Raw genomic sequence first — 16,629 nt, 5'->3', positions numbered from 1 at the left:
TTCTTATGGGAAAACTGATTCTGACAGTTTTCCAGACTGTGCACACATTTAAAATTCCACACCCTTGCTTCAGCCAGCTTCGTCCTAGAAAGCAAAGCCAGCCAGGTGAGTGTTTATGAAGGCCCAACTGACTCATCAGCCCAGAAGCCAGGCCCTCCCAGTGCCAATGGTCGCAAGCTGGGGGCAAGTGCTTGGGGAGTGGGCCAGCTGGCATCCGAAACAGGGCCTGGTGGAGCAGCATGGGAGCAACTGGTAGTAGAAAAAGAAAAGAAACAGCTGAGTCTATTTTTAACATTTATTAATCCAAAAATACATAAAAATTATTTCTGCTTCAGGTTCTTGGACTCTCAAGAAGGGGGGTAGCTGCCAGCCTTGAGCATCTGATATGATACCTAAGTGCTCACTCATATTATCTCAGAGGACAGGCAGATGAGGAAGTAAGGCTCAAACCAGGGAAATCAGGGCCATGCCCTGCAGAGGCCCCGTGGGGGACTTGGCCCACAACACTCTGGCTTTTTTTGCCGGAGGAAATGGGGCAATCACAAGAGTGGGCCACCCTTAGGCAATTCCTCCTATACAACTAGGCCCCAGGGTTGGGGGAGTTCCTTCCCTGCTCATGGCTGAATTTCTCGAGAGCCAGGCTGACCAGACCAGAGACAGCCCAGGAGAGAAAGGCCCAGGAAGGCAGGGGCTCGGGCCTTTCTCCCTCTCCTTCTTGGCCCAAATCCACTTCCAGGAAACCCAGAGGTAGGACCCTGCAGCCAGCCAGGTGCTCACCCGGGCTGTCACATCTCCTCATCAGTCCGCACTGCCACCCAGGAAGCCAGGGCCAGTCACCATCTGCAGCCTTGTTATTGCATGCCAGCTGGGTGCATAGGCCAGGGCCCCTGGCCAACACCAAGGCCTGCCCCAGGAGGGGCCTGGGCCACAGGCTGCAACCGCTGCTGGGACTGCCAGATGTGATGGAGCTCCTTGAATTGCTCCACCATGCGGTCTTTGAGGTCTGGGTTTGAGATCTGTAGCCGAATACTATCAGCTGACCAAGATAGCTCCCCTGAGAACATCTCCAGGAGCAGTCGAGCTGCTACAGGCACCACCTGGGAGGCAAAGAGGAGATGGGACAGGGAGACCCGTGGCAGGGCTGCCAGATCCAGCTGTGCATGAGGGCAGCCATCAGGGGTGAGTAATAGACTGCATTCTCCGGCTCTGAGCCTTGATGGTTTCTGGTGGCCAAGTTCACACTGCTCAGGGAGCCCTGAGCCTCCAGCCTGGGGCAAGGGCCTAGCCCCAGGATTCCCCAGTTTTCAAGCCAAGGCCGACTTTGGGGCAGGGGAGATGTACCTGTACAGTAATGAGCTTCTTCTCTCGGGGTTTGCGGTCAGGCCATTCTTCCCCAAAGCAGAAGAAGATCTCGAAGGGTGGTGGGGTGTTAGTCTGGCCCTTTTGGAACAGGATGAGCTCTGCATCAAAATCAAGGTCCCTAGTCAGAGGCTGGAACCACGCCCCTGGGCAAGAGGCGGCCAGGAGGATCACAGCTTTGAGCCCTCACCATTGAGAAAATGCTCCAGGCTGAAAAGCTTGGTCTTGACCTCCCGCTGGATGGGGTTGGGGCATGAGTCATGGGCTGAGGCACAAGGCCCGCTCCAGAACACCTTGCACTGACACAGGCGGATGGCATAAAGGTCCTGGCCCTGTAGCTGGAGGATGAGCCCGCGGTCCAGGACATCCAGCAGCTGGTTCGTGTAGAAGCGCTGCTTGTCGCTGGGGATGTCCTCGGGGCTGGGGAAGCGCACTTGCTCCAGGCTTATGGGGCCAAAGAGTTCCACCTGCTCCTGGGTGGCCTCCAGCTGGCTGTAGAAGAGCCGGCAGCCATGGGGGTTGCTGATGGTGAGGGCCCGGGGTGGCCGCCCCCGGTACTGAAACTTGATCTCCAGGTCGGTCACTGTGGGGCAGAAGACAGGCCCATCCCATCCTTGAGCCCCACGCCTCCCCATTCTGCAGCCCAGTGGCCAGGCCCAGCCCCATCCGCTCTCCCACTTTCCCCACCCAAGGGAGTCCAGCACCCTCCACCCTCCTTGCCAATCCTACCCCAATCCCCCAGCACTGCTTCCCTGTGCCCAGCCATGGGTCCTTACGAGGCAGCATGTGGGGGCTGATCAGCAGGTCTGGCAGGAGCTGTTCGCCTGCAGGGGGCAGGCTGGCAGCCAGGGGCCCAGGCTCCAGGACCTCAGGGAGAAGCTCCCTGAAGCCAGGAGGGTTGCCAGGGGGAGGAGCCAGGGGGCTGGGGTCCGGAGCAGGGGGACCCAGCACCACGGGCGGCTGCAGAGTGGGCGGCTGCAGAGTGGGTGGCTGCAGAGTGGGTGGCCACTTGACATCCTCTTTGAGTAAAGAATAGGGTGCCATGTGGGGGCTAGACTGCACTGCATCTACAGAGAGTGCGTGTGGATGGCTGTCAGTGCCACCTCCACGAACTGCCTCCCGGGCACACCTCCTCCCAGCCCTGAGCCACCCCAGCCTCCCATCAGCCGCCTCCCAGGTACCTATGGTACCTGTAGGTTCTCTGTATACTAGACCCCCAACCACCACCTCCCGGCCCCACCTGTGAGGCTCAGGCTTGGCAACATCCTCTGCAGCTGAAGGGACACCACCAGCAAGGGAGGGAAGAGATGGGAGAGAAAGGAGGACAGGTTATTCCACTGACCTGGGGCTGGGGAAATAACAGGGGAGAACCATGAGGCAACTCCCCTAGCCTCAGTTTAGCTCAGGCAAGACCCTGCCTCCGGTCCCAGCTCGTCCATCCCAGGCAGGTCAGAAAAGCCCTTTGCCTCACTTTCCTCATTTGCCTTCTGCGGGGAGTCAGACCTACCAAGCCCCAACTGCTGCGTGGGTCACACAACAGGGTAATGACAACGCCCTGGGAAGGAGCAGGTGGGGACTGTGCTCCTATCATTCAGAATCCCAGGAGAAGAAACAAGGAGAACCATTGAGAGGGCCACGGGGCTTCATGGGAGTGGGGCTGCGGAAACCTAAGGCCGATGGGGACAGCAGAGAGCTCGTCCAGGGCTCCACCTGCCTCCTCACCCCACACTCACCTCTTCCTCTTCTTCCTCCTCCTCTCCTGCACCAAAAGAGTAATCCTCAGGGGGCTGGGAGTCTGCACAGCAGGGAGAGAAAAGCAGGGCAGTAAAGGAGTCAATGTCAGAGGAGGAGCAAGATCCCCCGAGAGGCTGCCTGTAGCTCCTGTGCAGCTTCTGCCCTCCCCAAAGCTGCCCCAACACAGGGCGAGGTGGAGGGCACAGCCACCAGGATTGGGAAAGACCTCCCCGACTCCATGGGCCATGAGACCTAGGCTGGAGCCAGAAGCCAAAACAAGGGCAATGGTAAGGAAGAAGCACCCAGGTCCCTGACTGCACGCCAAGCCATTCCTGATCTGCCAGTGACCCATCCCAGCCACTCTTGGAAGCCCTGGGTGTCATGACCTAGTGGGAGCCCCCGCATCGTGTCCTGGACCACTGCCTGCTAGAGGGGCCCTTGGCCTGCCTGCACCCGAGAGCTCATGGCTGGGGCCCGAGACATTGCACAGCCTCCCAGGTGGCCCACAGAGGGCTAGGCCTGATACCTGTGGGAGCAGGGCCATTGGAGCAGACCTCGTAGATCTTGTAGGGCTGAGGTGGCATGTCCCGGGGCCCGTCGTAGATGAGGCGGAAGTCCCGGCTCTTGTTAAGGGCGCAGCGCAGGTTGGCCTTCCACTTGGCCGGATCGGCTTCATCTACGCCTTCGGTGTATTTCCCTGTCTCCTTGGCCCAGGCCTGGGGCAGGAAGAGATAGCCGACCACAGAGAACCTCGTCCCTACCACAGCCCCAGTCTGCCTCCTGTCCCATAGGAGACTCTACTGTGTGGGGAGAACTTCAGCTTCAGGCTGAGCCTCGCTGAGCTCCAGACCTGGTTTGCAGCGTGGGAGTCTGCCACAGTCCTGCCCCAGCCCTCAGGCTTCCAGCAAGCTACATGAAATCTAGGGGCTATGTGATGGATCCATAGTCCCTGCTCCTGGGAGGGTGAATCAGTGTGATCTCTAAGGAGGACAGCGTAGGGGATAAGGGTGAGCACCCTGGAGCCAGGCTGGGTTTGAATCTGGAAGTGCCCCCCGCCAGCTGTGTGCCAGGCCACGTCACTGCCTCCCTTGGTCTTGATCTCCTCACAGTTGCCCACCTCATGGAGTGGCAGCGAAGACTCAAGGCGTTGATGTTGGCTGGGCACAGTGGCTCACACCTGTAATCCCAACATTTTGGGAGGCCAAGGTGGGAGGACCGCTTGAGCCCAGGAGTTGGAGACCAGCCTAGGCAACATAACGAGACTCCTGTCTTTACAAAAAATTAGCTGGGCATAGTGGTGGGTGCCTGTGGTCCCAGCTACTCAGGAGGCTGAGGTGGGAGGACTGCTTGAGCTGGGCAGTTCGAGGCTGCAGTGAGCCATGATTATGCTCTGCACTCCAGCCTGGATGACAGAGTGATACCCTATCTCAAAAAAGATGAGGGGAGTTGATGTCCGTAAAGCACTCAGAGCTATACCTGCACGTAGCACAGGCTTGAGACACTGGAGCTGTTGGTATTATTTTGAATGGCAATTAGGTGAGGTGAGGGTTACCGTTTCTTTCTACCTTTTAACCCAGCTATTTGATTTCTAGGAATTCATCCTAAATATCATAGAAGCATTCACACAAAATATTGCACATACAAAGTTATTCGCAGCAGTACTGTGTGTAAAAGATGACCCAAAATACCCAATGCAACATCCATCAATGAGGGGCTGGTGAAATTACGGCCAACCCACTGAGTGAAAAATACTGGGCAGCACAAAAAAAGAAAAAGCAGGAAACTGTTTATAAGCTGACATGTAGCAATTGTCAAGAAGTATTAAGTCTAGACAAATATGCAGATATCTAGCATTTCTTATGAAAAGTAGAGGAAAGGATAGTGCATATTTGCTTATATGTGCATAAAAATCTCTCAGGAAGGCTAAACAAGAAAATGACAACACGGCTGCCTCTAGGGAAAGGCTAGGGAGGGGAGTGGGTGGTGATGAACCAGGGAAGGAGGGAGACTTTTTGCTCTAAACCATTCTATGCCTTTTAATGTTGAATTTTGTGACTGTATTACCTATACAAAAATAAGAAATGGATTAGCAAAAGAATTTTGGAAAGGTGAGGATCAAGCCCAAAAACTAAGAAAATATGTATCCAAAGTTTTAAAAAATAAGCATTGCCTTTGACCCAGCAATTTTCAACTCTAGGAAATCAACCCCCAAAATAATTGAGGATGAAAAAAAGGGAAGCATTAAGACAGCCTACATGACAATGTGGTTTTTAAGTTCAGGTTTTAAAAGCAACTCAAGTATCCAAAAACCAAGACTCAGTGACCAAATTGTGCTAAACCATTCCAGTGGAAATTCTACAGTCACGAAAAGTGATGTGGACGTATGTTGGAAAGGAAAGCTGATCCTGATATTGGGTGAAAAAAATCCAGGTTATAAATCAAGATATATCACTTGATTCCAATTTTGCATTCCATATACACACATGTGCAAAAAAAATGAAAATGTAAGCAAAAACTATTATGCTAGGTATGTCCTAGCATTAAGATTACTGGAGAGAGCACAGTGGCTTGCGCCTGTGATACCAGCTACTCAGGAGGCTGAGGTGGGAGGATCACTTGAGCCCATGAGCTTGAGACCAGCCTGGGCAACAAAGCGAGACCTCATCTTTACAAATATCAAAATCAAAAAATTAGGCTGGGCGCAGTGGCTCATGCCTGTAATCCCAGCACTTTGGGAGGCTGAGGCAGGTGGATCATGAGGTCAGGAGTTCAAGACCAGCCTGGCCAAGATGGTGAAACTGTCTTTACCAAAAATACAAAAAAAAAAAAAAAATTAGCCGGGCATGGTGGCGGGCACCTGTAATCCTAGCTACTGGGGAGGCTGAGGCAGGAGAATTGCTTGAACCCAGGTGGCAGAGGTTGCAGTGAGCTGAGATTGTGCCATTGCACTCCAGCCAGGGTGACAAAGCAAGACTCCGTCTCAAAAAAAAAAAAAAAAAAATTAGCTGGGCATGGTGGCATGCACCTGTAGTCACAGCTACTCAGGAAGCTGAGACTGGAGGATCACTTGAGCTGAGTTGGAGGTTGCAGTGGGCTATGACTGCATCACTGCTCACCAGTGGTGCAACAGTAGGCAACAGAGCAACACCTCATCTCTTTAAAAAAAAAAAAAAAGAGTATATATGTATAGTTGTAATATGTCAATTAAAAAAAAAAGAATGGGCCGGGCACAGTGGCTCACACCTGTAATCCTAGCACTCTGGGAGGCTGAGGTGGGTGGATTGCTTGAGTCCAGGAGTTCGAGACCAGCCTGGGCAACATGGCAAAGTCTCTACTAAAAGTACAAAAAATTAGCCAGGTGTGGTGGCAGGCACCTGTAATCCCAGATACTCAGGAGGCTGAGATGGGAGACTCACCTGAGCCTGGGAGGTCGAGGCTGCAGTGAGCTAGCTGAGATCGCGCCACTGCACTCCAGCCTGGGTGACAGAGTGAGACCCTGTCTCAAAAAAAAAAAAAAAAAAATTGGAACCTGGTCAACACTGTGAGGCCCTGTCTCTAAAAAAAATTAGAAAATTAAAAAATTAAAAGATTGATGATGTATGTGAATCATATATTAAAAACAGTTTGTTCTCAACACAAAGAAATGACAAATGTTTGAGATTATGGATATGCTAAGTACCTGATCTGATCACTGTACTTATCAAATCATCACTGTGTACCCCATAAATATATATTAATTTAAAAATAAAATTTTTAGAAAGATGATGGATGATTGTTGGCTTCCTTTAGTGTATGTGTGCACTGAACAAGTCCTCATGAGTAATAGGAGGGAGACGAGCAAAGAGTGAGTAGGACGAGTTATGGGAAGGCCTTCTGGGGACCCTCAGTCCCCACATTGCTCTAGGGTGCAGGTTAGAAAAGATGTGCCCTAGGCCAGGCATGGTGGCTCATGCCTGTAGTCCCAGCTACTCAGGAGGCTGAGACAGGAGAATCGCTTGAACCCAGGAATCAGAGGTTGCAGTGAGATGAGATTGTGCCACTGCACTCCAACCTGGGCTACAGAGCGAGACTCTGTCTTAAAACAAAAAAGGAAAAAGGTGTGCCCTGTGTCTACGTCTGCATCCCCTTAGTCCAGGCCCGGCATCAGCAGCAGCACGGTAGCTGGGCGGATGGCCAGCCTTGAGGAGCTGCCTGTGTGTGTTATGTGCGCTCCTCTTCTGGGGACAGGGTGCCCTGGAGGTCCAGCCAAGCTCCTCCCTGGGGCTTACCTTGAAGATGGTGTTATCTCCATCCTGGCTGGGACCATGCCTCGTGGCATGCCTCCAGGGGATGCAGAATAATTTCTTTTCCCCGTTGACCCATTGAAGCCCTGGGTACTGGCAGCTGTTCACCTGGGCCACCAGCCAGGGCTTCAGCCGCACACGGCGGGGTGGGGTGGGAGCCACTGGGATGGACTGGTTCATGGCAGAGGGGTCTGCAGGAGAAAGCCAGAGGGGAGCCTCAGCAGGTCTGCAGGTGGATGGGGACAGGGTGCTCAGAGGTCAAGCTATGGACCACAAGGGATGGTCTCTCTAGTCCATCTAGGTATTTAAGGCCAATTCTCTTTTCCAAGCATCAGCTTTCTTGTCTAGTGTCATGGAATTTCGTGTTTGGAGGAAGGGAAGGAGAGTTACGAGTTAGTGAATGCTGCGGGCGCAGCCCCAGGTGCCCTTTACCAGGCGGAGGCATCCATTCTCCAACTGCTAACAGCAGCGAGCAGCCCGTTGGCCAGAGAACTGCCTTCCACTACTCACACCATAGGTTAGGCCCACCCCTCGCTCTTGGGGGGCAGCCCACAGCCAGTGACTGCCTGACACCAAAAGCCTGGCTGTCTTGTCTCAAGCTGGTTACCTGGGGCAGCGAGCGCTCTGTGGGATCAGCCTGAAGACAGCCTCCTGCTCAGTCTACACCCCTGGTTCGATTCTTCCCTGCCCAAGTTTTCTCACCCTCCATCCCCTGAGAGTTCCCTCTGGAGATGCCCTCAATAAGAATCTCATCTGGAGCTCCCAAGGACACCTGCCTTCGGAGGAAGGCAGTTTCTCAACATCTTTAGAGAAATCCCATCAACCAACTCAACCTACCTCCAATGACAGCGGCCACCAAACAGATGTTACCTCTCTAGGGCCTTTCATCTAGGTTCTTGGTCCTCCCCCTTCTCCTCCTACTGGACACGTATTCAGGTAGCACTTAGGAAGGCCCTAACACCTGCCAGAGCCTGTTAGGAAGGTTGCAGGAAACAGAAGCCACAGCTCTAACTGCTACCTACCCAGGGGCATGAGCCCTGCCTCCCAGGCCACAGCTTCACTGCCTCCCTGGAGTCAGGCCAGAGGGACCCTGCCTCCTCCCCTCCACCTGCCCAACTCCCTCTCCAGCCCAGAACCGGAAACTCTCCACAGTCCTGAGCCCCCTTCTGTCCCTCTCCTCCCCTTACCCATGCTCTTGGCCCTTCACTTGAGACCCCTGGGTGGAAGACAGAAAGGACTGGGTCATTATACAGCACAGCCCATCAGAAGTGAATGTGTCGCTCAGCAAGTAAGGAGCAAAGGTTCGAGCTGAACTCCCTGTGTCTGGGCCTGCTTGGGCCTTGCAGCATGGAGCCTCAGTTTCCCCTGAAATTCCCTGCCCAGTACCTTTTGGGGTTGTACCTGCCTAGTGCCGCCTCTGAGCTGCTACTGTCTCACATTGCAGGCCTCCCTCAGAGCCCAGCTCTGCTGCCACCAACTCAGGAGAGGTAAGGCTGGCCCTTGCCTGGCCCAGGGGCTGGGACAGGGAGGTGTTCAGAAGGCTCCAGCCCTGCCCTGGCCTCAGAACAGGCGGGCTCAGTTCCGCTTTCTGTCCCAGCCTCCACCCGGCCCCAGGGGAAACGAAAGTGGCTAGACCGGGACAACTCAGAAACCAGACTCACTGTGGGCTGAGGGAGGGAGCCTAGTGGGTACCCCAGACCAAATTTCCAACCTCCCACCCAGAGCTGTTCCCCGCACCCCAAACTTGCAGACAGTCTTTGTGCATTTAGTGTGGTTTATAACATGGGTGTGCACCCACCCATATTTGTATCTGTAGACCCCTGAGAGGCCTTGGCCCTAGAATAGAGGGGTGCCAGTCACCAGCAGCTCACAATTCTGGCCGAGCGAGGCTGGACAGAGGAAGCTTTGTCTGCGCAGAATGGGGGAGAGCTTCCCTGATGACCCCCTAGGCTGAGGCCATGCAGGCGCTAGTGCCGTTGGGGAGATCAGAGGGTCCGACTGCCTGCCCCCTGCTGTCAGTCCAGCAGTCTGGCCCTGACCAACACAGCTGTTTAATACACAGCAAGGTTTTGAAATGACAACTCCGGCCTCAGTGTCAAGAGGGCCGCGTCCATACAGGCAGCTTAGGGAGGGGTGTGGAGAAGGAGCTCCCGTGACAAGCCCTGTTGTGATGAGCGAGAGTCTGTCCACCACGCCACAGAAGGGACTCAGCCTCAAGGCTTTTGCCTGCAGCTAGGTCCACACGAGCTCTAACCCGAATAGCATCCATCCTCCCAGAAGCTCCTTCCTGCCCAGAAAAGGGCTCGGTCTGATTCACACCACCCCAATCAAGGCCCATGACTTTGGAAGTTCAGTGTCAGAATAGGTCTGCCTGCCAGGCTCCGGAGGCTCTGGGTGAAATGTATGGAGCCCTAGACCTAAGTCAACGGACCTGAGCCCCGGAAAGTGGGGAAATCCAACAGCCTGAGGAAGCCCCTACGAGTGTGTGAGGCAGTGAAGCATCCAGTGGGCAGCCCTAGAGGACCTGCTGAGGTGGGGCAAGCCCACAGCTCACCCCAGGGCCCTGCTGGAGTCCCAGGAGACAGTGCCCCCACCACCACCCAGGAGCTGCAATTCATGGGCACCAGGGACCCACTAGGGGAGGAAGTGCCACAGCAGTCCTAGTAAGAGTGGCCAGACAGCAGGCGCCCTGCTGCTCCCAAGGTTGGTCTGGGTCACATGTCTCCTTGCAAACCCACACCCAGCTCAGGGAGAGGACAAGGGGTTCCCTGTACAGGCCCTGACCCCAAATCCCACCCCTCCGGGTGAGCTGCCCACACCCTAGGCCCTGCTGCCCACCTGGTCCAGACAGGCTGAGGCTCTGGGGCAAAATGTGCCCGGAAAGAAGCTTCTTTCGGCTTCCTCCCAGGGTCAGGGTAGGGGAAGACCAGGGTACAGGGGAAAAACCCCAATGTAGGGCCTTTAGATACAAAGGGGTGATTTCCCAGTGCTTCCCTAGACTCTTGGAACCCCTCAGCCCCAGCACCCCAGGCCCCATAACTACTGGGGGTGGGGGCAGGAAGGGGAGGTCCTGCCAGAGGGCCTCCTGAGGGGCTACAGTTTCCTACATCGATACAGCCGAGCCCTCTCTAGTTCTGGTCACTTATCCCCATTCCGGGCCCTCGAGGAGCCCGGGCCCAGCCCAGTCCTCCGCCCCTGCTCCCCCCTCCCCTCCGCCCCCACCCCTCCCGCGTGCTCCGCTGGGGCACACCCCCTGGGCCAGTCCGCGGAGCCACCCCCACCTCCAGGGTCGGCCTCTGGACCTCTCCTCCTGCTGCTGGAGGAGCAGCACCCTGCTGTGTTCAGCAGCGTGGCCGTGAGGCTGGGAAAGTCCCCCACTCCAGCCTCTGCTCCCGGGTACCCGCTCCCGCCCCTCCCGGGGTCCGGAGACAACCATCTCCCCACGCATCCCGGCCACGCTAGCCTCACTTTTCCTCCACGTTTAGCCTCTTCATTGTTGTCTTCTTAAGTTCTGGGACAGGACCTAAGGAAACCAGCCCAGGAACTATTGCGCCCCATCCTTTTCCGCTGCTCGGGGGACCAGAGTCTACCATTCCCGGCCGCGAGCCCAGGGACGGAGCCTCTACCTGACACCATCTTCCCTCAAACTCTTGCACAGTTCCTGCCATTGGCCTGAAGATCCCGGGGGATGAACGCTTTAACCTCAACCTCTTTTCCGAAAGGGTGAGGGTGGCCCGGTAAGAGCAAGGGCGAGTGCATCCAAAGTAAGGATCGGGCCTCGCTCATCTGTGGCCCAAGCCAGCCTCCAGCGGGGCGCCTGGGAGCCCCCATTCTGGGCGATGGCGAGCGGGAGGGAGAGCAGCAGAGCCGGCGCACCCCCGCAGCGGTGCCTACTCCGCCGCCTGGGTCACGGGGCTCCCCGGGCGCCAGCACCCCAAACTGATCGGGGCGTGGGAGGCGCCTTGGAAGTCCCAGGCCGGCGGGGCGCACCCTGCTGTAGGCACCCACCAGAGCTCGGTCTCCAGGCGCAGCTGGACGCGGACCCCGCCCTACTCCAGTCTTCATCCCGCCGCCCGCAGGTGCCCGGGGGGCGCGGGCCCCAGTCTAGGCCTAGACTTGCGGGCAGTAGCCGGCACCGCTCCCGCCACCCTCGGGGCGCGCCGGGCGGGGAAGCAGAGGGGAGAGCGCGGCGGCCGGGACCCACCTGTCTGCGGTGCGCCTGCGTGGCTGTGTCCGGGAGCACCGGCCGGGCGGCGGGACCAAGCTGAGCTCTGCCCAGGCTGCGCCTCCCGCCGGTCCGCCAACCTGCCGGGCACTTCCGCGTCTTGCCGCCCCCGCCCCTGGGCAGCTGCTGCCGAGCTCCGGGCGCGGGCAGTGCCCCGCCCCGCCCCGCGAATCCACTCCGGGCCCCGCACTGACTGGCAACTGCAGACCGGGCTGAGCCTCGGGCCAGGCCCAGGGCCTCCAGGGAGATGCCAGACGGCGCGGTGCCCTAGACTGGCCACTGGCTCTTTTGGCAATCTGGAACCGCAAAACTGTCATTTGACAACCCCGTACCTCCGGCTGCAGTGCTCGGTTGGGCCCTGAGAGAGGGTGGGGTGCTTCCCCACTCTGGTCCTCCGGGGCTGCCCACAAATGAGGGTGCAGTGTGGCCGACCCACAGCCCCAGGCCCTCCTCTCGCCTGCCTGCACCCCTGGCGAGGGTGGCTCTCGCCCTAGAACACAGTCGCTGCCCCCAGGATCCAGACACCCCTTCCAGATGTGCTTGCAGGCGGGAATCCTCTAGTCACTCTGTGCCTTTCTCATCCTCAACCCCTGCACCTGTCTCACCCCAGCTCCCCTCCTAAGTCGCCTTCCAGTCATCTCAGGGGCAGCGGCGTGGTCGCCCGTCCCACCTCGTCTCACTACTACCTTGACCGTCCACCTGTTGTTCTGAACCGTTTTCGATTCCATAAAGAACCTCACCCCAGAGCCTCCACCTTCACACCTCCTGTTTCTTCTCCTGGAATGTTCTTTGCTTGGTAACTCTTGCTCTTCAAAATTTCTGTTTCTGAAATTTTCAGCATCACCTTCTCTGGAAAGTCTGCCTTGACTTCCCCTCCCAGGTGGGGTTCCAGGGTGCAAATAGCTTCCTGGTTGATTTTGCTTATGATTTTGTTATGGATTGCCAGGGGTTTGGTCTAGGTCTGGCTGCTCACCGCACAGAAAGCCTATCACTGAGACCGCGAGTATTGCCAGGGAAGAAGGCTTTCTTCTGGTGACATCAGCCAGTGAGCTGTTGAGAGGGGAGATAAACCTCCAATCCATCCCTCCCCTTGACTAAAGTTAAGGACTTATATTGCAGGGGAGGAAAACAGGAGGGACAAGGAAGAGGAATTGGTCAACAGGCAGCAGGTGTACTGATGTAAGTGTCTCAAGCTTCAGTTCTATGAGCATCTGGCTTTTTGGAAAATTCGGCGGGTTTCAATTTTGATGTCTGATTTCCACTCTAATCAGCGTACTCAGGAACCTCCCTCCTGTCGTTTCATTATTTCTTTTCTTTTCTTTTCTTTTTTGATATGGAGTCTTGCTCTGTCACCCGGGCTGGAGTGCAGCAGTGCGATCTCAGCTTACTGCAACCTCTGCCTTCCCGGTTCAAGTGATTCTCCTGCCTCAGCCTCCCAAGTAGAGACTGGGTTTCACCATGTTGGCCAGGCTGGTCTCGAACTCCTGACCTCAGGCGATCCACCTGCCTTGGCCTCCCAAAGTGCTGGGATTACAGGCGGGAGCCACTGCACCAAGCAGAGCCTTGTATTTTTAACAAATAAAGTAGTATTTGTTGATGAATCAGAACTTTGACCTTCCCTCCCCTCCCTTCTCCTGGGTTGAACTTTACCTTTAACAAGTTAAAAAAAGACACTCACGTGTTATGTTTTTTTTTTTCTTCTGTATCTCTCCCTCTTTCCTGACCTTTGTAGCCCTAATGTGAAGTCGAAATATCATTATATATAAGTATTTTATTATTTGTATCTGCTGAGTATTTCATTATTTCATATTTTTAAAATTTAAAGTATGGGTGGGGAAAATGTGAATGGGTAGATCGTTTTATATTTCTTTCTTTAAAAATGAAATTGCTAGGCCAGGCACGGTGGCTCACATTCGTAATCCCAACACTTTGAGAGGCTAAGGCAGGCAGATCACTTGAGTCCAAGAGTTCGAGACCAGCCTGGGCAATATGGCAAAACCTTGTCTTTACAAAAAATACAAGAATTAGCCTGGCGTGGTGACACATACCTATAGTCCCACCTACTTGGGAGGCTGAAGTGGGAGAATTGCTTGAACCCAGGAGGCACACCACCATACTCCAGCCTGGGCGTAGAAGTGAGATCTTATCTCAAAATAATAATAAAATGAAATTGCTATTTCATTGAAAGTGGCTCCCCACAAAATGGAAACCTTTTCACTGGAGGTCAGTTATGCTTAATAGAAAAATATTCTATGCTGGTGGTATCTGGAGCAATAGCTAAGAAGAGCCTTCTTTTATTATCAAATGCTCCTCACCCATTCTGAGGGACTGTGAGACCCTAGAATTCTGCCCTCTGCCCCCTTCCCACTGTCCATCTTGCTCAGGTGAGGCCCCTTCCTTAGAGCCTCTTAACCTCAAGAAGCAGCATGGGCTGTGTGCAGAGAAGGGGCTTGCACCTGGCTTTGCTGTATTCCAGCCAAGTGGCCTTAAGTAGGTCCTCAAATCTCATTTCCTCGTCTCTAAAAGGGGGATGATGTTACCAAGCCGGCAGCATTGATATGGGGCTCCCGGGATAGAGGCTATGCAGGGTCTCAGCTTGGCTCGGATCCTGCCTTCCCTCAACTGAAAGAACCTGAGCCAAGAATCGTCTGGGGCCAGAGACATGGCCCAGGAGGAAGGAAGGACAGAAAGCAGCACTCCAGTGTTTCCAGGATCTGGGATACCTTGGCCTCCCAGTGCCATCCTGGGGGTGGAAGGGCAAGTAGGGGGAAGTGAAGCCACACCCGGCCCCTGTGTGTGCACTCCCATTTCCCCTTGATGGGGCAGGAGGCGGTGAGGACAGGGAGGTCTGTCCAGGCCCCCCACTCCCCACGGTGAGATGGCCCCTTCGCCCATTTCCCCTGGCTGGAGTATCACAGACTGAGGATGTGGTAGGAGGCACCCTCCCCTGACTCGAGTACAAGCTACGCTGTGTGAGCGAGTGTAGAGTGGGGTGGCAGGGGTGGGGAGCAGGGGGGAGGAGGGAAGCCGTGTCACCAAAGGGAACTGAAAGAAACCCAGAGGCCCATTGGGCAGCTGAACAATGCACCCTGGCTCTGGAACAGCCCCCTTCAGTGCAGCCAGGGTGGATGATAACTACCTTTGCCTCTCAAAACCTCTACCCCAGGAAACCCACCCCCTCGGCCTGGGCTCTCAGGGGTCCCTAGGCTGACTGTCCTATTTCTCAGAAACCCCGAGTTTCTGAGAACTTGTTGGCTGGACATCAGGCTCTGAGGTCATCAGGTCTGAGTCAAATCCTCACTCTGCAATCTAGAATTGCGTGACCTGAGCAAGCCATTCACTCCCCCAGAAGCCCCATTTCCCATCTGTAAAGGAGAATGGTGACACCAGTGTCACAAATTGGCTGTGAGTCTACATTCAACAATGCTTATCGGGCATGTTGTACCTGCCAGGATAAAGTGGTGGACAATTTCTACTTTGTCTAAAAACCCCTGCCCTCCTGGAGCTTCCATTCTGCAGAGTAAGATAGACAATAAATCCTCAAGTAATGAAATTGGTTGAGGCCTTGAGGGGCACCTCACAGGCTATGGTTTTGCTAGGGACAGTCACTGGAAGGTTCAGATCCGAGGCATGACATAGTCTGATTTAGGTTTTAACACCTCTTGGCCGGGTGGGGTGGCCCACGCCTGTAATCCCAGCACTTTGGGAGGCTGAGGCAGGTGGATGACCTGAGGTCAGGAGTTCGAGACCAGCCTGGCCAACACGGGGAAACCCCGTCTCTACTAAAAAATAATACAACAATTAGCCAGGCGTGGTGGTTCGTGCTTGTAATCCCAGCTACTCAGGAGGCTGAGGCAGGAAAATTGCTTGAACCCAGAAGGCGGAGGTTGTAGTAAGCCGAGATTGCACCATTGCACTCCAGCCTGGGTGACAGAGCGAGACTCCATCTCAAAAGAAAAAAGAAAAAACAAAAAAACACCTCTGGTTCTTGTATTTGAAGTGTTCACTTGCTTTGAAGTTTCTGGCACATAGAAGTGGTATCTTTTTTAGGATTAATGCCCAGGGCGCCACAGCTGGGCCTTCCTCCCCATTTCTTACTAACACCGGCTCAGAGCTTTTTGGGGTGTGACCTGGAAGTCCCCCATTCAGCCAGCACTGTCACATGAACACCTCTATACTTGGAGCCCCCACCTTTCCCAATCCATGGCTCTGTCTTCACATGGCCTGTGGGGGAAGCTGCCCGGGCCCTTGCTCCAGGCCCCGACAGGTCACCTGTCCTCTGATGCCTGCAACCTGGCTCCTGCCCTTGTCCATGGAATCTATTCTGGCCTCACCCTGTCCTCCAGGCCTTGGATCCACAGCTCAAACAAGCCCTGAAACCCACGGGAACTCCCCCAAAACTCCAGTCTCTACCTACCTCTCTCACTTAAACCCTCAGATCTTGGGGTTTCACTCTTTCCTAGATTTCTCACCATCCCCTTTAAATAAATGTGCTGAAGCCCTCTCACTTTCCTCTGGGATTCCTCTCCCAGCTCAGCTCCCTGAGTCTGCGCCTCTGTGCCCCTGCCCCCCGTGGGCCTCCAGGACACCGGCCCAGAGGTTCTCTCCTCCCCTACTGGCTGCACGTGGTCTGATTCAGTGCTTCTAAAACTTGCTTAGCTCAGCACTGTGCTCAAACCACTTCCTTCCCTGCTCCCGGGCTCTGTTACGGAAGGGGTGGGATGTCCATCCTTCCTGCCTGTCTTGAGGGCTCGCTGTGGAGCATGAGGCACCTGGACAAGGAGGAAAGGGAAAAGGACAAAGTCCAGCTGGAGACCCCAGCCTTCTAGGGCCACTGCTTTGTGGGGACAGATGCCAACCCAGCCCCACAGGCACCAGCCAAAGACCTCCGGTATGCACTTTTGTCCCAGAATGAGCCTTGTTGAAGCTCAGCGTCTGCAGGTGTCCCAGCCAGGCCCACGAGGTCCACCCATCTTTGATGTGGGGTGAAGGGGGCCACCGGCCTCAGACTCTGAAGCATTTCTGAAC

At 55.2% G+C, this 16,629-nt stretch overlaps 1 protein-coding gene across 2 annotated transcripts; it reads right to left on the bottom strand.

Moving 5' to 3' along the window:
- Positions 1-282: 282 nt before the first annotated feature.
- Positions 283-11,901, bottom strand: IRF5 (interferon regulatory factor 5). 2 transcript variants are annotated; one of them, XM_002818429.4, is made up of 9 exons: positions 11,581-11,901; positions 7,362-7,567; positions 3,620-3,809; positions 3,093-3,154; positions 2,600-2,633; positions 2,136-2,426; positions 1,550-1,942; positions 1,342-1,460; positions 283-1,097 (listed from the first exon to the last, which is right to left on the bottom strand). In XM_002818429.4, exons 2-9 carry the CDS (start codon positions 7,554-7,556, stop codon positions 852-854), a joined length of 1,530 nt encoding a protein of 509 aa, XP_002818475.2. In that variant the 5' UTR covers positions 7,557-7,567; positions 11,581-11,901; the 3' UTR covers positions 283-851. The 2 variants fall into 2 exon arrangements, with proteins under 2 accessions (XP_002818475.2, XP_063582234.1); XM_063726164.1 differs by having other exon boundaries at positions 2,136-2,378.
- Between the last annotated feature and the right edge of the window lie 4,728 nt (positions 11,902-16,629).

This window comes from Pongo abelii, chromosome 6 (assembly GCF_028885655.2).
Source record: "Pongo abelii isolate AG06213 chromosome 6, NHGRI_mPonAbe1-v2.0_pri, whole genome shotgun sequence".
In the NCBI taxonomy this organism is placed as follows: domain Eukaryota; kingdom Metazoa; phylum Chordata; class Mammalia; order Primates; family Hominidae; genus Pongo; species Pongo abelii.
The sequence above is the reverse complement of the archived record's forward strand: the minus strand, read 5'-3'. Positions and strand labels throughout refer to the sequence as shown.

Bases quoted from the DNA above. Each gene is read 5' to 3' on its own strand.
- IRF5 (XM_002818429.4), bottom strand. From the start codon at position 7,556: ATGAACCAGTCCATCCCAGTGGCTCCCACCCCACCCCGCCGTGTGCGG. The intron at 3,155-3,619 runs GTATCAGGCCTA...CCTGCTGTGCAG, and splicing joins CAATGGCCCTGCTCCCACAG to ACTCCCAGCCCCCTGAGGAT. The intron at 1,943-2,135 runs GTAAGGACCCAT...TCTGCCCCACAG, and splicing joins CAGCCCCCACATGCTGCCTC to TGACCGACCTGGAGATCAAG.